The sequence below is a fragment of the Solanum stenotomum genome, chromosome 3 (genome assembly GCF_019186545.1).
Source record: "Solanum stenotomum isolate F172 chromosome 3, ASM1918654v1, whole genome shotgun sequence".
NCBI lineage: Eukaryota > Viridiplantae > Streptophyta > Magnoliopsida > Solanales > Solanaceae > Solanum > Solanum stenotomum.
Window position 1 is genome coordinate 247,849 of NC_064284.1, and position 23,772 is coordinate 271,620.

The 23,772-nt window shown below is 36.5% G+C and overlaps 3 protein-coding genes across 3 annotated transcripts; all 3 read left to right on the forward strand.

Moving 5' to 3' along the window:
- Positions 1-525: 525 nt before the first annotated feature.
- LOC125857402 (uncharacterized membrane protein At1g16860-like) lies at positions 526-9,048 on the forward strand. Its single transcript, XM_049536984.1, has 5 exons — positions 526-715; positions 945-1,838; positions 7,716-7,871; positions 8,123-8,334; positions 8,599-9,048. Exons 2-5 carry the CDS (start codon positions 963-965, stop codon positions 8,789-8,791), a joined length of 1,437 nt encoding a protein of 478 aa, XP_049392941.1. The 5' UTR covers positions 526-715; positions 945-962; the 3' UTR covers positions 8,792-9,048.
- Positions 9,049-9,217: 169 nt separating this feature from the next.
- LOC125857404 (kelch repeat-containing protein At3g27220-like) lies at positions 9,218-18,768 on the forward strand. Its single transcript, XM_049536986.1, has 6 exons — positions 9,218-9,782; positions 9,866-10,095; positions 10,729-10,899; positions 17,186-17,291; positions 17,846-18,052; positions 18,522-18,768. The coding sequence occupies exons 1-6, from the start codon at positions 9,423-9,425 to the stop codon at positions 18,687-18,689; spliced, it is 1,242 nt and encodes a 413-aa protein (XP_049392943.1). The 5' UTR covers positions 9,218-9,422; the 3' UTR covers positions 18,690-18,768.
- Positions 18,769-21,387: 2,619 nt separating this feature from the next.
- Positions 21,388-22,446, forward strand: LOC125857421 (uncharacterized). Its single transcript, XM_049537006.1, has 3 exons — positions 21,388-21,572; positions 21,869-21,970; positions 22,311-22,446. Exons 1-3 carry the CDS (start codon positions 21,388-21,390, stop codon positions 22,444-22,446), a joined length of 423 nt encoding a protein of 140 aa, XP_049392963.1.
- The last annotated feature ends 1,326 nt before the right edge of the window (positions 22,447-23,772 follow it).

Below are 23,772 nucleotides of genomic sequence, written 5' to 3' on the forward strand. Positions count from 1 at the left end.
ATTAACGCACTAAGATACAATTTTAACACGAAAAAAATGAATATGTCACGATATATTCTAATGCTAGATTTTATTGAGATTCACGAATTTAAAATTTATGATCTATTATAATTATGTGTAATTTATGAAAGTCACACTTAAATTTAAATTAAATGAAAATGTATATTTTTTATTTATTATTCTTGTGTGCAATAATAATTTTCACTTGAGTGGGACATTAAGAAATAAAAAATAATAGGGATAAGTTTACCAAATTATCTTTATTAAATATAAGTTGAAAAATGAATAATGAGGGTAAGTGGAGGAAACATTTAATCATAGTTATGAAATTGATGTTAAGAAAATTGCAAGAGACTGCATTGTATTGTAGGTAGAAAAAGAGGTGAGTGATTTTGAATGTGGGCATTTGTTTTAATGATTGTGGTAAATTAATTGGTCAGTTGTACATTGATGAATAAATACGAGTATTTATTTATATATTTATATATAGAAAAAAGAAAAAGAAAAAGGGCTGAATTTATTTAGGTGAAAATAGTGTATCCCGTCGGTGTTACGCTCCATTACTTTAGGTGTACGCCGTGGTTGAAATCTCATTATTTACTACTGAATTTGCCGACGACGACAAGGAAGGAGATGTTGATGGTTATGGTGATGCTTATGCTTTCAGTGATGACCGACTAGTACGGACTGCAACTCCTCTTTCTCGCTCACTCAGGTACTTGTTTTCCTCCCCAATCCCAACTTCTTCTTCTTCCTCTTCCTCACCCACCCTTATCTCTTTTTCTTACTCCTCCTACCTATTTCATGCTCTCACTTTGAGCTCTTGTATCCTAATCCTTACATTTCAACTCTTTTTTCTACTTTAATTCTCCTTTTTTTCCTGCATATCACATTGTTATTTGTGCATGACTACTAAATGAATGGAAATTTAAACTCACTGCCAGACTTGGGAAAACGATTTAATGGGTTCTAGATTCCCATCTCACCAGCTCAGCAATGGCCTTTACGTCTCTGGCCGCCCAGAACAGCCCAAAGAAAGAACACCAACAATCACTTCTGCTCCCATGCCTTATACTGGTGGTGACATTAAGAAGTCAGGAGAGCTTGGGAAAATGTTTGATATCCCTGTCGATGGCTCCAAATCCAGGAAATCCGGACCCATAACAAGTGCACCTTCCAGAACTGGACTATATACATCACATTCAGGACCTATCAATTCTAATGCTGCTGCTAGGACTACCTACTCAACCTCAGGTCCCATATCATCCTCAGGGATGCCTGCTTCAGTTTCTACAAAGAAATCAAATTCTGGCCCACTTAGCAAACATGGTGAGCCTATAAAAAAGTCATCCGGTCCTCAATCTGGAGGAGTGACACCAACTGGCCGCCAAAACTCAGGTCCTCAACCACCACTTCTCCCTGCAACAGGTCTTATTACTTCTGGGCCTCTGAATTCCTCTGGGGCCCCAAGAAAGGTCTCAGGTCCGTTGGATTCAATTGGTTCAGCCAAGATTCATGGCCCTTCTCTTGTTAACAGCCAGGCCGTCACCACTCTCAGTCAAAATGATGTGTATTCCTTCAAGAGGAGCTTCCCTAAACCTATCCTGTGGGCAATGATTTTGTTATTTGTCATGGGTTTTATTGCCGGGGGATTTATTCTTGCAGCCGTGCACAATGCTATTCTGGTGATTGTTGTTGTGGTTCTATTTGGCATTGTTGCTGCATTGTTCGTATGGAACTCTTGCTGGGGTGGAAGTGCTATAGTTGGTTTTATTACCCGCTATCCAGATTCTGAACTAAGAACAGCCAAAAATGGCGAATATGTCAAGGTTTCTGGGGTATGTATTTTCTCCCTAATATGATGATATCTTACTTCTTACCATTTAACTTCGCGCAGTCTGGTGCTTGATTGGGAATTAGAGCCATTGATTATGGGTTCTTTTAATTTTGTTTCTCCTTAAAACTTATAGTATGCCAATTAGAGATGTCCACTTGTCGTATATGTCTATTCTTAGCTTTGATGATAGCTATATAATAATAAACCTAGTTCATATCTTAATTTGTTACATTAGGATCTTGCAATCATTCCAGGTTAGTTTCAATTCACCCCGTGAAAACTTTGCGAGAGGAACAAGATGGTACAAACCGTTGATAGGTATAGGCCACTTCCACTCTATGCATCTTTTGTCGAGTTCGGGGATGCTTTAATGAGTGATTAAGTAAAATTAGTAAAGCTTCTTCTTAGTAGATAGTAACTAATGACACAATAGGTCATTTATGGCATTACAAATCCATCTAGTTTTTATAAATTGATTTTAAAGTTGAATTCTTCTATAGATGATCTCTATCAATCAATAGTATTCGGGGAGAGAAAATAAACATGATGTTTGCATTTTTTTTCCAAAAAAAAAAAACTAATTACTCCCATCTCACTGCATTCGCTTTTCTCCTCTGTGTCGTCGCACACAGAACGGAAGATTGAAAATCTCATCCCACTTACATTTAGAATCACAAAATGCAATTCTTTTGAGTAATTGGAGCCAACTATCAAGTTGCACAAAAAAGGAATTGCAATTGCCAACCCTTCTCTCTTTCTTTGGTTTACATACAGATTGAAGCATAGTTGATTGATATTACAAAGTAGACAATGCAGGAAAAATAAACAAAGAATTGCTTTTATGATAATAATTTTCTCTTTTTGGTCTTTGTTTCATGAAATATATTTTCCACTAGACAACAACCTTTTTGTTTATCTTTTATTCATTATATAAATAAATTTTGTTCTTTGTCAAGTCAATTTTATTTTGCTTCATCAAAAATAAATTCCCCTTCATTGTGAGGGCTTTTTGTCTTTTTATTCAACCCTCATCAGAATATTCTCAAACTATCCAAAAGATGCATGAACAATGGGGTGTTTTGTCCCTATCGAAAGTCTAAGAAGATATCTCGCTTCTCATCTTAAAATTGAGGGGTAAATGAAATACCATCATTTTATGTAGCCATGGTTTCGTTGCTTTTAACTAAATGAAATGCTGCGATGTTAAGGATAGGTTTCATGGACAAAGTGATGTGTGTGGAAGATGTGTACGCTTCACACCATAAGGTGCAATATGATCCAAGCAACTAGCAAGACAGATTTGATTAGTTGAGTGTAACTTCAACAGTTTTTTTGTTTTAAAAAGAGGAAGAGAGAAAAGACAGGTACATTTGCTAACTGAGTGCTAAGACTCCTTTCCACGATCGCTTAAGGGTTTCTTTGTCGTCATCCTCTTCTTCTTCTCAAGTTTGTAATTACTCATCTTCTACTACTTCTGTTTATCTGTCCTTCTTGATTTACTTTTTCTTTTTTGAGATGGTATCTTGATTTTTTATTTTTTTGTTTTTTGGGTTAAATAATGATTCATTCTTCTTCTTGTATGAGTTATTGGATTAATAACGATGTCATTGTTTACTGGATGCTGAAATTAGTAATTTTAAATGTAATCTGATGTCATACTACAATCATGCATTTGAAGAATCCCATTTTTTTTGTAAATTGTGTGCTTCAATCCGAAGAAATGTGCCCCAAAAGTCTTTCATTGTTTTAAATTTTAACTTTTATAGTCTTGCTGTTGTTTACGCTTTCCACTTCTTAAAATATAGGATTTAATGCATAAAGTGTATATTAGTGGTCTGTTTAAGATTCTAGATATTTTTGGCCTTTTATATTGTTGTCATATTGGTAGTTTGTAGGTAACAAGGCTATATTTAAAGCTTGGCTCTAATATTTAGAAGGCTTTAAGAAGTATTTCTTCCACATTGTATTTCCCGTGGTTGCTTGAGATGCGCTTAATTGAAGAATCATGATTTTTAGTGAGTATTTTTATTGCTGGCCACGACTTGTTTGGGGCTCAGAGGTGTAGTTGTTGTAGTTCCCAGTGGTTGTGGTCCTAATTTGGTGACCATGTTTGAATATTTTTATGTTCTTTCTTGTTAGAGTTATTTTGATTAATCTCTTAGTTGTGCTATCATTTTGAATTACCTTATTATAGATTTTTCTTTTGGACACTTAAATTTTCTTCCTGGAACTTGTTTTCATATTTATCTTGCAAGATGCAAATCCATTTCTACCACTTACAAATTCCCAGTTTCAATCTGAATGATCTTTAGTGTAATTACGAAGTTTCCAGTAGAAGTCCTCAACTAGTCCAGGTACTTAATTTTCTTTTTGATATGGTAACACCATCCACCCAAACCCTCCCTCTTAGGAGTCAATCACGTTCCTTTCCATTTGTGCCCCTGGTGATTTGGAGGTGGTGGGTCCTTTACTCTAGGCTATCTCTTCTGCAGTTTAGTTACCTATATGGTGTGCTGCACCCAAATAGATAAGAAAATCTATTGAGAGATAACACTTGATATGTGTTCTTCAAAAGGCAACTTCACCCTATTCACCTTCCCAAATGCTTTTTCTTCATGTTCAAATCAATGTGGTTGTTACTCTGGTGCATTAGATTTGGCTATTTCCTTCCTTTTTGAGGGACATGATGGCTGCAATAGCGTGGCCTGTTGAAGTTAGGAGAACTACAACTTGGAGAGTATAGATGGGTTTTGTTGGTATATGAGAAGTAGCACATGACTGCCGCGTGATGGTGTTAGCAGCACTTTCGGTAGTTATTTTCTTTTCCTCTTCTGGAAAGAGTTTATTTGGTATTTGCATATGGGTTGCTCATGGGCAGCAGCTGTTATTTTAGTGGCTGATACAATGTATGCTATGGTAATTGTGCACTATGGAAGAGTCTCAAGTGGTGAGGGTTATTAGCGAGGACATGGGTGAAAGCTGGTGAGCGTTGCAGTCAGGTGGTATGCTGCTCGGATCGTGGTGTTGGAGTTGGTTTTCTTTGTGGGTAATTTATGTGGCACATGCTAGTTAAATTGTTGAATGGCATTTGGTCTCTAGGATTATTTAGTTGTTCTGGCCTTTTCATGAATCCAAAATATCAGGAAGAGTTACGGGAAACAAAATCGTAGGTATCAATTAAAATAAGCATCACTTATCTCTGGAATATCGTTAAATGCAAAGGATCGACTTTATGTTACAGTTGATGGATTGCTTAATGCTTGCACTGGTGTAACCGTTGAACCAATTGTTTTCCTTACTAACTGTTAAAAAATGACAAAAAGTCTCACATTGGTGGTTAATGAGATGGGTGGACTCCTTATAAGGCTTGACAATCCTCCTCCCTTTGAGCTAGCTTTGGAGGTGTGAGTTAGGCCTAAGACCTAATTTAACATGGTATCAGAGTAGGGCCCGTCTGGGCCCGTCTCACCCGATGTTGGGGCCCCCAAAATCAAAATTGCCCACGCACCAAATGCTAAGCACTGAGCATAAGGTGGGGTGTTAAAGAATGACAAAAGTCCCACATTGGTGGTTAATGAGATGGGTGAACTCCTTATAAGACTTGGACAATCCTCCTCACTTTGAGCTAGCTTTTGGGGTGTGAGTTAAGCCTAAGACCCAATTTAACATGGTATCAGAGCACATGGTTCAATGGTCCAATGGAACGAGGTTGAAGACAGGGCCACACGGTTTCAAATCAATTTGCAACAAATTTGATGATAACGAAGATTTTTGTCTAGCTACATGTGGAGAATAGATTTAAACCATATTTTCAATATTCATGTTGCTGCATCTTTGAAAATAAAGATAAAATATTTTAAAACCATTTTTAACCCTTATATTTTAAATTTTATTTTTAACCATGACAAGCAGCAGTAATGAAGACTATGTGAAGAACGAAGATTATCATGCATGTGAAGAAGGTGGATCAAGTTTTGTCAAGAAAAATCCAGCCAAAAGGGGAGATTTGTTAGGGTTTTGCCCTGATTTTCTTTTCTTATTTGAACTTTATTTTTTTCCTTAAAGAAAAGTCAAAGTATTATCATAAATGCTTGAACTTTTTCTCAAAGGAAAATATAATTTTCTTCTATATTTGGTTTATTATTTCTTTAAAGGAAAAATTTGGAGATCTATAAATTGAAGATCCCTATTCTCATAGCATAACACAATAGAATCCACAATGTAGTCGTTTAGAGAGTTTTGTTTTTGGGGAGATTTTTTCTCTCAACAGTTTTAATATTTTCTTTTTATTAGTTTTTAATTGGGTAGGTCAATTGGTCCTATCATATTATAATATTATGTCTTTTAGTATAGTTTTATTTGTCATCTAATTTATCGTCATATGATTTGCAAATTATAAGCTTCCGCATGACGCTCTAATCGCTTTCGATCCCAACAATTTGTTGATGGCCTCCACACCAAAAATAAGGTTGATGCAGTGTCATTGCATTAACATTGGGAAAAAGAGAGTGCAGTCTGGTGATGAAGATAAGTCAAGCAACTTTTGGGGGTGTGAGTTAGGCTAAAGACCTAATTTAACATGGTATCAGAGCAGGGCCCATCTCACCTGATGTTGGGGGCCCCAAAATAAAAAATTGCCCACGCACCAGATGCTAAGCACCGGGCGTGAGGTGGGGTGCTAAAGAATGACAAAAAGTTTCACATTGGTGGTTAATGATGGTTAATGAGACGGGTGGATTCCTTATAAGGTTTGGGCAATCCTTCTCCCTTTGAGCTAGCTTTTGGGGTGTGAGTTAGGCCTAAGACCTAATTTAACACTAACAATTCATTTGATGCTGCAAAGTTTGAAATAGGAAGATATAGCATTAAGGACCTATTTCCTTTTTTGTGGGTGACTTTGTATTCAACCATTTGTTGTTATATGAAAGTTTGATGTATTATTGTTGATGCTCAATCTCTCATTTGCATGAAAAAAAATCTAATCATAAAACAGCATGGCAGTGTGCACCCTTCTCACTCATGCGTGCTATTTGTAAGCAAATGGATAGAATATCATCCTTGGGATCTGGTGTGTGGTTTCGAAGTTTAGTGTAGTTGCACCATTATTGTATCCATAACCGGAACAAGTTTTTTTCAGCAGCTTTGCTTCGTTAGCTTCTTGTTAACAGGACTAGTTTGTAGCCTGCATCTACCTGGAATACAAGCTTTGCCAGCTAACCCCCATCTAAGCTTCCCTTGTTACCTTTTTTTTTTTTTCAGTCCATCACTTTTTTGCATCAAAATCTAAAGCCTTTTGCACCAACTAATTTGTTATAAGTGAAGAGATATGGCACATGAGCCTAACTCAAACCCAAAAGTTAGCTTATGAGGGAAAGATTGCCCAAGTCCATATAATCAGACCACCAATCCATTCCCCAACCAATGTGGGACTCTAACCCACTCTAACAATAAGTAGCAGGTATTCTCCAAGTATCCGTCATCCCTCATCAGACAAGTCATAGTCATTCTTAAGTTGTCATAATTGTATTTCAACTTTCAAGTGTGTGCCTTTCTAATCTTCTATATCTATCAACCTAGTAGATAATTGATTTTGGTTCCATCATTTCTTATCAGCTCTGCAATGGCCTATTCTGTGATCGACTATAATTCTTGAACAAATTTTTGGAATAGGTGAAACTCTTATATTATGTGAAGTTGCTAGTTTAGAACCGCGGGATATTGGTTGTCTCTTTATGGAATAAAACTATTATTGCTATTTAGTCCAAAGTTATATTTTAACATATGAACATTGAGATTCTTCTGTTCAACACTTACTTTTCCTGTTGTTGATTGACATCTGTCTGAACTATAATTATCATAACACTCTATTTTCGTTAAGGTGGTGACTTGTGGAAATGTGCCTCTTGAGTCATCCTTCCAAAAAGTTCCTAGGTGTGTCTATACTTCTACAAGTTTATACGAGTATCGAGGATGGGATTCAAAAGCTGCAAATCCTACTCACCGGCGTTTTACATGGGGCCTCAGGTCTTCAGAGGTGAGTTGCTAGACAGATACCCTAACCTTGTTATCCTGTTTAGGTTCCTCAAATACCTGTAATTGTTACATATTGAAAGGGATGATCTGCTGGATCCTAATCCAAAGTTGAAGCTTCTCATGATGATGCTGGATTCAGTCTTAGGACCTTGGGTTAAAGATATCTCATTGTTTGGATGATGTATGAAATTTTTAAATATTTTTGAGATTTTACTTTGCTGACTTGAACTCATTGTCTGTACTGTTTTGCAGAGGCATGTGGTCGACTTTTATATCTCTGATTTTCAGTCAGGGTTAAGAGCATTGGTTAAGACTGGCTATGGTGCAAAGGTGACTCCTTATGTAGACGAGTCAGTAGTTGTTGATGTGGATCCTTTGAATAGTGAGTTATCTCCAGAATTTATCAGGTGGTTGAGAGAAAGAAGCCTTTCAAGTGATGATCGTATAATGCGACTGAAGGAAGGGTAGGATTTCCCCCTTCTCATTCTCTGCTTGTTCTTCCTAGTGCACTGCCAGTACATCATATAGGATTTAAGAATATTTTACTGAAGTTTGATGACACTGTAGCTTGCTGACCTAAACTATTTCTTTACGTTCTGGCAACAGTTGCAGAAGAGTTACCTAAATGTCTTAGTACCATTTGCTGAATTTTGTATGCTGTATCCTGCAAATGTCTGACTGGGTGGTTGGAGATGCTAATTAAGATGTGTATTTGGTCTTTCTGATAGGTATATAAAAGAAGGAAGCACAGTGAGTGTGATTGGAGTGGTTCAGAGGAATGAGAACGTTCTTATGATTGTCCCACCTCCTGAGCCATTTACAACAGGGTGCCAGTGGCTGAAATGCATATTTCCTGCTAGCCTTGAGGGCATTGTGTTAAGATGTGAAGATGCGTCAAAAGTTGATGCTATACCAGTATGATAGGTTATGTTCAGCATACTTAAGTTGGTATGTGATGTTAGGTTAAGAATGTTTATTGTGGAGAGGTATCTGAAAATAGTTTGTGTTTCATTTCCTGTATAGTAGTTAGGTTACTATGTGTTGTTTAAACTTTATATGACATGCTGTAATAGAGAGAATGGTTAGATGAAATGTTTGGGCCGTTGTGAGTATACTTGTATTTCTAATATGCAATCCATGTACGGAAATGACAAGACGGAAAGTGTCAATTATCTTTTAGTTTGGCTATTTCTCTTTTTGTGGTGAAAAACGATACCTTTTGCATAGGGTCAATAGGAACTTTTGCTTCATTTTGACAAAAACCTAACCACACAAGCGAAGATGGATTTAAGTTACTCATCATATAATTATGATTTATGTTCTACCAAGTTATTGTAGACTAGATATTTTGAATTTCTTTTGTTAAAAGAATTACATATGACTAAAATAATGTACCACAAAAGTAAAAAAAATTACTCATTGTACCAATACTTGTTTTAGTAAGTAAAAATTTCATACTCCTTATTTGGTAGCAACCATAGAATTGAAATTCGAGTGGCAATTGGAGGAGTAAAATAAAATAGAGATTGCAGCGACAGATCTGGAGAATGAGATGAGAATAGGGAAAGGCACTAGTAGCAGCACCACCAAGTTGGTCTTTCTTTGTGTGTCTCTCTTGGGAACCTTTCTCCTTGTAGATCTGCTCTGGGCTTCATCTTCTTCCTCATCCTCCTTCAATTGGCCACTCCCACCATCCAATCTTCTCTTCTTTCCTAATAACACGCTACCGCTAACTAACAAAAAAGGAGATGCCGCTCCACAGAGGATTTTATCAGCTACCTTTGCCGATTTGCCTGCCCCACTATTGAACTGGGAGAAGATGGCAACATCACCTGTGCCTCGTCTTGATGGCGCTGCTCTACAGATCAACGACCTTCTTTTCGTCTTTGCTGGTTATGGAACGATTGATCATGTCAGTTATTCCTTTCTCCATCCTCCTTTTTTTTTCCCTCTTTCATATCAGACAACGCCCTTTGATTTTTATTTTTCTATCAGGTTCACTCGCATGTCGATATTTACAATTTCACCGCCAACTCATGGGGAGGAACATTTGATATGCCCAAAGAAATGGCTCATTCACACTTGGGTATGGTAACGGATGGGAGATACATTTATGTTGTTACTGGACAATACGGTCCCCAGTGCCGGGGTCCTACTGCCCGCAATTTTGTTCTTGACACAAAAACCAAGCAATGGCAGGACTTGCCTCCTTTACCAGTCCCAAGGTACCACTTGTATAATTACTTCCACTAATGGATGCTTCATTGTTTTTTTCTACTTATCCCAACCGGTAAATATTATCTTCTCTACCAACTTGTTTGTTGTCTGGAAGAATCATCAAACTGGGAACCTAGATTTTGGTTTTAAGTTTTGAAATCAGTAAATTGATTTTCAGATGACTTGTTGTATGTATTGCATGACTGGTGCCATTGCTACTTTAAACCATTTCTTTTGGAACACTTGGTACTAATTGCCGTTACTATGCTAAATTCTGTATGAATGTAAGATTATAACTACCTCAGATGGTTGTTCAGAAAATTGCTCGTATGTAAGAGAGGCCTGGTTCAGAAACTACCGTTTGCCTACATTATATTTGATTTCTGTAAACAGCTATTCTTCTTATTACCACTACTTTTGCTTGACAATGCACAGTGGAAAGAAACTATTGCCTGGCTCCTCAAAGTCATTATTTTTCTAGATCTTTCCAAAGCTTCATGTTAATTTTGAATTCTAAGTCACGGTGGAGTTTCTGCTACTTCTAGAAGGCGCAGTGACTGAACATACTAGATAGGACTCCTGTAATATGTTTAAGTTTTATGTAAAATTGTAATATCCTTGTTAATGAGCTTGATTCTCAGGTATGCGCCTGCAACACAGCTCTGGAGAGGCAGGCTTCATGTAATGGGTGGGAGCAAAGAGAATCGGCATACCCCAGGATTAGAGCATTGGAGTATTGCTGTTAAAGATGGCAAAGCTTTAGAAACGGAGTGGCGGACTGAGATACCTATTCCTCGTGGTGGACCTCACAGGTATTTGGCCGATTTCATGCAAATATTATCTTAAGCATAATATAATATATGCAGTCGATTACACAAGGCACCCTCAGAAGGAAAAGGAGGGAAAGGGAAATCTTGATGGGCATTGTGAAGGGTTCTTCTTAGAGAGAATGAATGTTACACCTGAAAACAACAATACTTTGTGTTAGAATAGAAATAAGTATTTCCTACTTAGAATAGAAATAGGAATAGGAATAAGAATAAGAATAGTAATCCTAGTTGGAAAAGGATTTCAATGTAGTGTCTATAAATAGGGTCTCAATGTAACTATTTAGATACACAATTCAATAATATTTTCCGTATATATATTTCTCACATGGTATCAGAGCATTGGTGAGAACAAACAAGTCACCGTATGTCAATGTCAATTTCCGGTGACTGTGGGTCTGATTTTTGTTATTCTTTTTCTTTCTGTGGGTGTTGTGCGAAAACCAACACCACCACGAGGCTCGGAAAGCCCCCGCGATCAAACCCCAGCCAAAACCACCGGAAAACATCACCCCATGCGCTCTCACGCGCCGATCGGAGGTGGTAGTTTCCGGTGAGATCTGGATCACGCGCCGGCGCGTGAGGGCTTTTCTGATCATATTTTTTGAGAATTTTTTTGACAGTTGGGGTCGTCCAGCCATTCTGACCAGGCCCATACTGTTTTTGACCAGATCCGATCGTCGGAATTAGGGTTCCGGCTATTTCCAGGCTGTTTCCGGCGACTTTTCTTCGAGATTTGAATTTTCCGACAATCAGATCTCAAATAATCAAGTTTTTTTTCATTGTTTCCAAGACAAATTTAGCATAATGTCTTTTGGGTGTGATGTTTTTGGTTCTAAAAATATGGGGATTGGAAGTTCTAGCCCTATAATCACTTCAGAACTTTTATTGGGAAGTTCAAACTATTTATCTTGGGCTTCCTCGGTTGAGCTGTGGTGCAAGGGTCAAGGTGTCCAAGATCACTTAACGAACAAGGCTTATGTGGTAGATGTAAAGGCAAAGACTAGTGAGGAAGATGCAAAAGCCAAAGCACAATGGGAGAAAGTAGATGCTCAATTATGTAGTCTCCTATGGCGTTCTACTGATTCCAAGTTGATGCCCTTGTTTCGCCCATTCCAGACGTGTTACAGAGTTTGGGAAAAGGCTCGTGCTTTATACACTAATAACATATCTCGATTCTATGATGTGATAGCTCGATTGACCAACTTAAAGAAACAAGAATCCGATATGTCTACTTACTTGGGATGGGTACAGGCAGTCATGGAGGAATTTGACACATTGATGCCAGTTACTACGAATGTGGAAAAACAACAAGAACACAGACAAACATTGTTTCTAGTTCTTACTCTTGCTGGACTTCCTCCTGATCATGATTCTGTACGTGATCAGATTTTAGCTAGCCTTACAGTTCCTACAATCGATGAATTATTCTCTCGTCTCCTTCGTCTTGCGGCACCTCCCAGTCACAAGGTAGTTTCATCACCCACTGTTGACTCATCTATTCTCGCATCTCAAACCTTTGAAAAACGTACATATCAATCTATGGAGAATCGGCGAAGGGGAGGGCGTTTTGGGAAACCTCGATCCAAGTGTAGTCATTGTCATAAGCCTGGACACACTCGTGATATATGTTATATTTTGCATGGTCCACCACCCAGTTATGATCCTATTGTTCTAAAGGAATATAATGAGTTCCTTCGAAATCGCGCAAGTAAACAGACATCTCCACCGGTAGCATATGGTGCTCAACCTAATCAACCATCCAATAATGCTCATATTGCTCAGACAGAATATGATGAGTTCCTTCAGTATCGTGCAAATAAGCAAACGTCTCCACAAGTAGTTTCGGTTGCACAATCTGATGTCTCTGTTGCGGGTAATTCTTTTGCTTGTGTGTCGCAATCTAGTACTCTTGGAACATGGGTCATGGACTCTGGGGCTTCTGATCATATCTCTGGTAATAAATCACTTTTATCCGATATTGTTTATTCACAATCTCTTCCAGCTATTACTTTAGCCAATGGGATCCAAACAAAACCAAAAGGGGTTGGAAAAGCCAAACCCCTATCTTCTGTCACCCTAGACTCTGTTCTTTATGTCCCTGGTTCACCTTTTAATCTAGCATCTGTTAGTCGTTTGACGAAAGCCCTACATTGTAGCATAACTTTTTTCGATGATTTTTTTCTCATGTAGGACCGCAGTACGGGACAGATGATTGGAACAGGACATGAATCACAAGGCCTTTACTATCTTACCTTTTCAAATTCCTTAGCAGCATGCTCCGTTACAGATTCCCCAGATCTAATTCACAAACGTTTGGGACATCCGAGTCTATCCAAACTGCAAAAGATGGTGCCTAGTTTGTCTAGTTTATCCACATTAGATTGTGAGTCGTGTCAACTTGGGAAACACACTCGTGCTACGTTTTCTCGTAGTACCAAGGGTCGTTCAGAGTCTATTTTTTCATTAGTTCATTCTGATATTTGGGGTCCTAGTAGAGTCAGTTCCACCTTAGGATTTCGTTATTTTGTTAGTTTCATTGATGATTATTCAAAATGTACTTGGGTTTTCTTAATGAAAGATCGTTCTGAGTTATTTTCTATGTTCAAAAGTTTCTTTGCTGAAATACAAAATCAGTTTGGTGTTTCTATTCGTACTTTTCGTAGTGATAATGCCTTAGAATATTTATCCTCCCAATTTCAAGAGTTTATGACTCACCAAGGGATTATTCACCAGACTACTTGTCCATACACCCCTCAACAAAACGGTGTAGCTGAAAGAAAAAATCGGCATCTTATTGAGACCGCTCGTACTCTTCTCCTTGAATCCAATGTTCCACTGCGTTTTTGGGGAGATGCAGTTCTTACGTCTTGTTATTTGATAAATAGAATGTCCTCTTCTTCTATTCAGAATCAGGTTCCACATTCCATACTGTTTCCTTAGTCATATCTCTATCCTATCCCTCCTTGTGTCTTTGGGAGCACATGCTTTGTTCATAACTTAGCCCCAGGAAAAGATAAATTAGCTCCTCGTGCCCTCAAATGTGTCTTTCTTGGTTACTCTCGAGTCCAAAAAGGGTATCGTTGTTATTCACATGATCTTCATCGATACCTTATGTCCGCTGATGTTACATTTTTTGAGTCTCAGCCTTACTATACATCTTCTGATCATCCTGATGTCTCTATGGTCTTACCCATACCTCAGGTTTTACCTGTGCCAACCTTTGAGGAATCTACGGTTACTTCTACATCTCCAGTTATAGTGCCACCACTACTAACTTATCATTGCTGTCCACGTCCAACCCTAGTCCCAGATGATTCATGTCATGCGCCGGACCCTGCTCCTACTGCGGACTTGCCTCCTCCTAGCCAACCGCTTGCACTTCAAAAAGGTATACGATCCACTCGAAATACTAACCCACATTATACCTTCTTAAGTTATCATTGTCTATCATCACCCCATTATGCATTTGTGTCGTCTTTGTCCTCTATTTCCATTCTTAAGACTACAGGTGAAGCACTTTCTCATTCTGGATGGAGGCAGACTATGGTTGATGAGATGTCTACTGTTGGTTGTCATTGGGTTTATGCAGTCAAAATTGGTCCAGACGGTCAGGTTGATCGATTTAAGGCTCGCCTTGTTGCCAAAGGGTATACTTAGATATTTGGGCTAGATTATAGTGACACTTTTGCTCCTGTGGCTAAAATTGCATCTGTTCGTCTTTTTCTATCTATGGCTGTCGTTTGTCATTGGCCTCTTCATCAGTTGGACATTAAGAATGCTTTTTTGCGTGGTGATCTTGAGGAAGAAGTCTATATGGAGCAACCACCTGGTTTTGTTGCTCAGGGGGAGTCTAGTAGCCTTGTATGTCGATTGCGCAGGTCACTCTATAGTCTAAAACATTCTCCTCGAGCTTGGTTCGGGAAGTTCAGCACAGTAATTCAGGAGTTTGGCATGACTCGTAGTGGAGCTGATCACTCTGTGTTTTATCGGCATTCTGCACCTAGTCGATGTATCTATTTGGTTGTTTACGTTGATGATATTGTTATCACCGGTAATGATCAAGATGGTTCACCGATTTGAAGCAATATCTCTTTAAGCACTTCCAAACTAAAGACCTTGGCAGATTGAAGTATTTTCTAGGTATTGAGGTTGCTCAGTCTAGATCAGGTATTGTTATTTCTCAACGCAAGTATGCCTTAGACATTCTTGAGGAGACAGGAATGATGGGATGTAGACCTATTGACACTCCTATGGATCCGAATGTTAAACTCCTTCCAGGACAGGGGGAGCCACTTAGTAATCCTGAAAGGTATAGACGGCTTGTTGGAAAGTTGAATTATCTCACAGTGACTAGACCTGACATCTCTTTTCTTGCGAGTGTTGTAAGTCAGTTTATGACTTCCCCTTGTGATAGTCATTGGGAAGCAGTTGTTCGTATTCTGCGATAGATAAAGTCAGCTCCCGGTAAAGGACTACTCTTTGAGGATCAAGGCCATGAGCATGTCATTGGATATAAAGACACTGATTGGGCAGGATCACCCTCTGACAGACGTTCGACATCCGGATATTGTGTTTTAGTAGGAGGTAATTTGGTGTCGTGGAAGAGTAAGAAACAGAATGTGGTTGCTCGATCTAGTGCAGAATCAGAATATCGAGCAATGGCAACATCAACTTGTGACTCTACCTCCACGAGGTAGTGGTAAGGTCTGCGTACACTCTACCCTCCCCAGACCCCACCTAGTGGGATTTCACTGGGTATGTTGTTGTTGTTGGCGACAACAACTTGTGAGCTAGTTTGGATCAAACAGTTGCTGGGAGAACTAAAATTTGGCAAAGTTGATCAGATGGAACTTGTGTGTGATAATCAAGCGGCTCTTCATATCGCATCAAATCCAGTGTTTCATGAAAGGACTAAGCACATTGATATTGAATGTCACTTTGTCAGAGAAAAGATACTCTCGGGAGATATTGTTACGAAATTTGTGAAGTCAAATGATCAACTTGCAGATATCTTCACCAAGTCCCTCACATGTCCTCGTATTAATTACATCTGTAACAAGCTAGGTACATATGATTTGTATGCACCAGCTTGAGGGGGAGTGTTAGAATAGAAATAAGTATTTCCTACTTAGAATAGAAATAGGAATAGGAATAGGAATAAGAATAGGAATCCTAGTTGGAAAAGGATTCCAATGTAGTGTCTATAAATAGGGTTTCAATGTAACTATTTAGATACACAATTCAATAATATTTTCCGTATATATATTTCTCACACTTTGGATAATACAATTTTTCAGCATAGAGCAGCTAATGAATAGTAACTGGGTTCTAGGAGCTCTAAATCCATAATGAGAATGAGTTTTTCCTACTATACTAATCTTTGTAAGGTGATGAGAACTTTGGAAGTTTCGTGATAGTTTCTCTGCTTAATTGGTTTGAAATTCACAAGAGTGCAGTTACTTGTGGGATAACATGGGATAAGGAGGGAAGTTAAATGCCACATTTTCTTTTCTATTGAGGGAGATATTGTGCCCATTGTGATGTTGATAGTTTGTGTTGTTTTTGTTCTCCAGCTTATCCTTTCAGTTTTAACTAAATGATGCTTCTTTGTTGGAATTGGTATAAACTAGTCTGGTATTCTGGAGAACTCTTTCGTGTATCTAGCTGTTCTTGTCTTTTTTTTTTTTTATGAAATAAGAAGGGTATCATTAGCAAAAAGCATCAAGAAGATGCGAGCATTACAAAGAGATTATCAGCTCCCAGGAAGGCAAAAAGGCTATCACAACTATCAACATACATCTATGGAGCTAATAAATTCTAGGAAAGATTCAACAGTAATTACAGAGGAGTGGTTTACCCAACTAAAAAGACTAATCAAACAACTAGCCTTAAGAGAGGAAATGGGAGTGGGATGCCATCAAAACATCTTTTGTTCTTTTCTATCCATAAACACCACAAAATACAAGCGGGAACTAAAGACCAGATTTTTTTGATGGACTTCCCTACTTTCCAGGAACTCCAACACACAAAAGCCTCTCTCAAAGTAAACCAACCTGTTCTTGTCTGGTTTTTGTTAGATGCTTGTGAGATACCCTTTTTGTGCTTTGAGCAGGAATAGATGTCTGCGAATCGTTAAGGCAGAGGAGGGGAATAGAGGAATAGAGGAGAAAAATATCTGTGCTGGGGTCTGTTAGAAGAGGAATAGGAATAGGATTTTTATTTCTCACGTGGAGATAAGTAACTGGATCTTGCTTGAACTTTCATGCAGGGCCTGTGTTGTGTTTGATGACCGACTTTATGTCCTTGGTGGTCAAGAGGGTGATTTTATGGCTAAACCTGGATCACCTATTTTCAAATGCTCACGTAGAAATGAGGTAATTGAACTGTGACTTGGCAGTTTTGTATAAGTTGAGAAAATTTCATTAAGAAAGTACCAAGGATGTACTATAAAAATACAAACAAGGGAATGTGACATTGCTGTTCCAGTTATATACCCAAAATTTCCTAAAAATCAAAATAGTGAGACTAATTTTATATCATGGTACTCGTGCACCAAAACTATAAGATCTGTAGGCATCTTATATTTATAAAAGAAGAATAATTTTTCTTGACCTTCAAAGTATCTCTTGTTCCTCTTCAACCAATCTGTAAGTCGTATATTGGTTATTGAATTTTAAAACGTTGTGTTCCAATTAAGCTTTGGACATTAATAACTCCTTTTATGGGATTTGATTTTATTGTGTGTAAAAAAAATTGGCCAGCATGTTTTTTTCTCATTTTGGGTGTCAACAGATAGTACCATTAGATGAAATTTGCCAAATGGAAGGTCATTTTTGCTTTTTTGGCATACTTTTACTTGAAGAAAGAAGACATTATTTTACTTTAATGTCGTTTTGGCTTAATATGACTATGGAGCCTGACTTTACAGGTTGTATATGATGATGTTTACATGTTAGATGATGATATGACATGGAAAGTGTTGCCTCCCATGCCAAAGCCAGATTCCCATATAGAGTTTGCGTGGGCTATTGTCAACAGGTCTCTTGTGATTGTTGGAGGAACTACTGAGAAGCACCCAAATACCAAAAAGATGACCCTCGTTGGAGAAATACTCCAATTTCAATTCGATACACAGGTATTGTTTCTAATCTTCAACAAACTAATGGTGTTCACTTTGTCTTAGATTTAGTGCTGGCTTGTAGCCTGGCGCTTTCATCAGTTTTTAGCTTAGTAGACACATCAAACTGCGTGATTTGCTTAGGCTTATCCGTTCAATTTGAATTTAACAAAGGATCTAGAATGTCTTATTAGGATCTTGTTGCTACCTACCCCACCAGTCTTCTATAGGTCTATTGGAGGGGGCATCTGTTCAAAATGTGGTGTAGCAGTTAAAAATCATACTTTAGCCCTTTCTTTCCTCAGGATAGACTTGTAGCTCATCAAAGATATGCCTGAATGTGGCTTCCAATTCCACATTTCTTTCTCACATAGAATCCACTTTATAATTGTGTCAGGTCAAAAGTGGAGGTAATTTAAGATAGTTCTTACGAGCTTGTTTTTGTCTTGTTGGTTCTTTACTACCTGCTGGTTTTGATCCAATGCAGACATGGAAAGTTTTAGGCAAACTTCCTTACCGTGTTAAAACAACTCTTGTTGGATTCTGGAACGGATGGTTGTACTTCACATCAGGACAAAGAGACAAAGGACCAGATGATCCATCACCAAGGAAGGTCATTGGAGAGATGTGGAGAACTAAACTAAAGTTGTTGTGAGCTCATAGTTTTACCTAAAATTCTGCCAAATATAGAAATGTTATAGTGTAAATTAATGCAAGTTTTGTTTGTTTGTTTGTTTGATTGTTTGTTATTCTTCTCTTTTTTCTTTGTTTCCATGCAATTTATTTTGGTCCAGCCTCATTTAGGGAGCAAATTACCTAGTGGAGAGTGTGCTTTTAGATTCAATTTTAGGGTTGCAAGTAACTGAAGAACTGCTTTTCGCTTCAATTCATTTTTTTCCCCTTCCGACATTGATAGTATATTTTTAAAATAATAAATAATTATCCCTTTTTACTTGTTATTCGTCTGTTTGATTTTTGAAACTTGAAAGTGACTTAGCAAAGAAATAAGAGTCGCATGGAGATGTTTATCAAGTACAGATATATAGTTTACACTTGAACTGATTTCTAAGTTGACAATTCAAAATACATGAATATGAATATGGAGATGCCTAATTTACGAGCATTAAGCAATTAAATTTATAGTTTTACTTTCTCGAATTCGCTTCATTCTTGTTTCTAACTTAGGCTTTGTAAATTTTTCAATTCATTGTAATTGAAGGACTGTCTTCCAACTCCCAAAATTAAAACTTATTTTTACCTTCTTTCTTACTATTCTAAGAATATTTGTTACTATAAGAAAATGCTCCAAGTTATGATATTTCAATCAAGGAAAAGATAATTAACAAATATAGGAAAACATAGAGGAATGGCTTCGTATCCTTAATCCTAGGTAAGGTGGGATTCTTGGTCTTAAATGGAAAAATCCGACAACGCATGCTTGGTAAGCATTTATTCTTCATTCTTTACGGATTTTTCTTTGGAAACTAAAAAGTTATGCCAAAGGTAGGCCCATATAAAATCGAACCGAAAATCAAATTAAACCGTAAACTAAATTAAATGAAAAATAATAATTCGACTAATGGTTTGGTTTGGTATTGATAAAAAAATTCGATTATATTTGGGTTGATTTGGTTTTAACATAAAAAAAGTCAATCCAAGATCAAACCAACCCCACATTATATATATATAATTTTTAAAATTTATTTTATACATAAAAATATGATATAATTTCTAAATATTACTTATATGGTTTCATAATTTTTATCTTTTAACATAATTTTTAAAGTTTTTAGAGACTTAATTTTAAATGGTCCAATAAAAGTTATAATTTCTTAGATATTTGCAGCTCTAATAAAGCTCAACTCAAAATCAAATCAATACTAATGCTAATTTTTTAAAAAAATTCAATACTAAGAATGACAATAATGTTGAATATTTGTTCTTTAGTTTTACATTGGTTTAAACATTTAAAATACATAACCGAATTTTTTTTTTTTAATGTTTAATCTTGTAATTAATACTTATTAGACTTATTTTAGCATGATTTAGTACTTTTAAATTATGATCATTTTCATTATGACTTATCAATTTGCAATATTTATTTTATACGATTTCATTATTATTTTTTATTGAATATTTTAGTTTCATCACTCATCTCATATTTTTTGTTATTTTCTTAAGAACACCTCATATAGTTGTATTTTGATTGGACTAAAGAAATATTTGGAGCACAAATTAATTAGTATAAATTATAGGAACCACATATTATAAATACTAAATAACATCCTATCCGTTCTAGTTTTCTATTTACCAAAAATCCCTTAAAAATGTTGTTTGCGGGATACATAACATTGTGGACGGGATACATACAATTTGATACATTCCAGTTAGAGCTGTCAAAATGGGCCAGCCCAGCCCTACCCAACCCATGCCTCGCGGGCCAAAGAATTTGATGGGCTAGGGCGGGCCGGCCCTTCATTTCAAAGGGCTGTAAAATGATCAACCCGGCCCAACCCCAGAAGGGTCAAGGGTTGGGGTCGGGTTGGCCCTCTTTTTTTTTTTTTATGTCAAATCAATGTCATAAACAGTAACATTGTTTCAATAATTCTAAATAAAATCTAGCAATAAATATTTAAAGAAAAAAATAATAATATCTGAAAAATAAACTAGTAAACTAAAGAACACTTCTGATTAAAACTTTAGTTAGCAATATATAATTACTTAAAATATTTTTTTAAATGTAATCAAGAAACTAATTAATTGTTCAAGCCATAAAACATTTTATCACATATAATATAAATAGTGTTTACTATCCAAGTCTTATATTCAAAACTAAATAATAAAGAAATTCATAAGGTAAGCTCCTTAGAAAAACTCCACAAACACTTACTTAGGTTTTCTAGTTTTTTATTCTTATTTTTTTAATATTTATTTTAATTAAAATTAAATAATTTGGCCCATGGGCCGACCCGGCACGGCCCTGATCAAGCCTCAAGGGCTAAGGGCCTAAAAGGGTTGGGCTTATAAGCCCCGATTTTAAACGGACTTGTAAAATACTATCCCAACCCTACCCCAATAAAAGGTTGGGTCGGGCTGGCCCCATGGACTAAGCCCTTTTTGACGGCTCTAATTCCAGTTAATAGCTGTTGAATTTCAGAAGGAAATAATAACGTAGATTTGATTTAATAACTATAAATCACATAATTCACGCTTGAAAGATTGTAAACCTTCAATTATATTACATAACTGATTGATAAATTCAAATTTCAAATTAGAGCTCCTTCAGCTAACTAAATTTATCGTGATAAAGTGGATCTACATTCTAAGAACTCGAAAAAAAAAAGCTTTAGACGATGAATATCACAATTTTATTACGGCATTCTGGAATTTGGGTAAGCGATGTTAATTATGAAGGTTACAAGGTTGATGGAATTGTCGTTGGAGAATCAATTTCATTTATGAATCTAAAAGCGTTGATTTTAACAGAGTTGGAGATCAACAGTGTTAGAAAAGATATTGAAATTCGATACATCTTAGACAGAAACACATGTCCATTGAAAATCAGGAACGACATGGGTGTGAAACTTTATTTGGAAGTAAGAAGAAATGAGCCTGAAATCGGCATGTATCCGTTATGTATTGATACAACTGAGAAAATGGTTGGGGAGATACATAACTTTGATTGTTCATTAGGGAAATCATATGCGTGGAAGGTACAAAAATAGATATTGAAGCTCTTGCTCCGGTCGAATCGAGAATTTGTGATTTAGATTATATTCCAGAATTGAATGCTACAAATTACATAATTAATTCCAATAGTACTAATGTGAAGACGGGCCAGTTGTATGAGGATAAAGGAGCACTCATCAATGTAATGGCGAAATATAAAATAAAGAACAACTTCAATTTCAGAGTGAAAAGATCGGATAAAAAAAGGTATTGGCTTATTTTAGCTCTAATTTAATTTGTTTTTCTTCAGCTTATGCATATAATTAGTACAATTCTAGTTTCTATTGCGTTTGATACGTTAGTCTAATTAGTATATGTATTGTATTGATAAGTTCGTTGGTGTTTGATGATTTAAACAAATTGGTAAGTATTATGATTGTTATTATTGACAATTGATTTAGGTGTGTATTGATAAACTTTATTATGTGATACATAATAATTTTGTATTCAAATTATTGTGTGCTTTATTATGACAGATACATTAGTTGTGGAAAACTTTAACAGTGCTTTTGTAATATGACTTAATCTAATGAAAAAATTTATACAACTATGTGTTAGTTTGCTTCAGTGATGAATGTGGGTGGACTTTAAGGTCTTCGTGCAGAAAGAAATCTGATGTATTCAAAGTGAGGTACTTTAACAGTGAACATACGTGTCCGATGCGGGATATGATACTTACGTAAGTACAAACAACAATTGAATTTATTAGTGGTGTGACTACCCCCAAGTTGTTTAATCATAAACGAACTCATATGCTGCAAGATGTAATTGAAGATATTCGAGCAATATATGGGGTTGAAATATCATACCTGCAAGCATGGCGTGCTAAGGAACGTGCACTGGAAATGTTAAAGGGTAAACCATCAGAAAGATATAAGTAGATGTCGAGATACATATGGATGCTAAATAATGTGTATCCAAATTCATATATAAGGATGCAAAAGACGAAAAATAATCAATTCATGTATCTTTTCATAGCACTGAGGCCATTGATAAGAGGGTTGGACTATTGCAGACCAGTAGTTGTAGTGAATGCTGCACATCTTGGCGGGGCTTACAAAGGTACTTTTGTATCAGCGAGCACACTCGATGGTGCAGGTATGACTATTGTAATACTGATGTAATTTTGAAATTTGTTTCAGTGTATAATCAATATATCTTTGTGTAACCGTTATGTATTGTATAATTAAATGTGTGCTGCTTTGTAAATAGGTTGCATATTGCCGTTGGCATATAGTGTTGTAGACACTGAAAATGACTATTCTTGGACATGGTTCTTCGAACAATTCAAAAATGCAGTTGGCGAGCGTGAAAACATGTGTATTGTATCAGATAGAAATGAAAGTATTATGAAGAGTGTAAGCATTGTGTTCCCAAATGTACCTCATTGTGCATGCATATGGCATCTTTGGAAGAATGTATGTTCAAACTTCAAAAGGAGTAAAAACACACTAAGTGATATATTTTACTCAATGGCAAAGGCATACAGAAAGGAAGATTTTGATAAATTAATGACTAAAGTGGTGAAAGTTTATCATAGAGTGAAGGATTACCTTGAGGATGCTGGGTATGAGAAGTGGTCAAGAGTTCATTCAATAGTAAACATAGGTAGAATGATGACTTCAAACATCGCAAAGTGTATAAATGGTTGCCTTGTTGATGCACGTCGGTTAACTATAATAAACTTCTTGGAAGAAGCTAGACTTCTATTTGGTAGTTGGAACTGTAAAAATAGAGAACTAGAGTCATATACAAAGGACACATTGGGCCAAATGAGGTATTGATTGTAAATGCATCTAAGAGTTCAAAGATGAATGTATTTATCAATATCCCTTCTTTCTGTTTGATGTATCAAAAACTCTGATAATTTCACTGATTTGCATTGTTTGAGAAATGATATGTAAATGTTATATTATGTAATGTATCAGTAACTTCTAATTATTTTTAGGTTGTTCCATCGTCTGAATATATTTTTTCAGTTTATGAAACCGAAAGAAGATACATTGTAT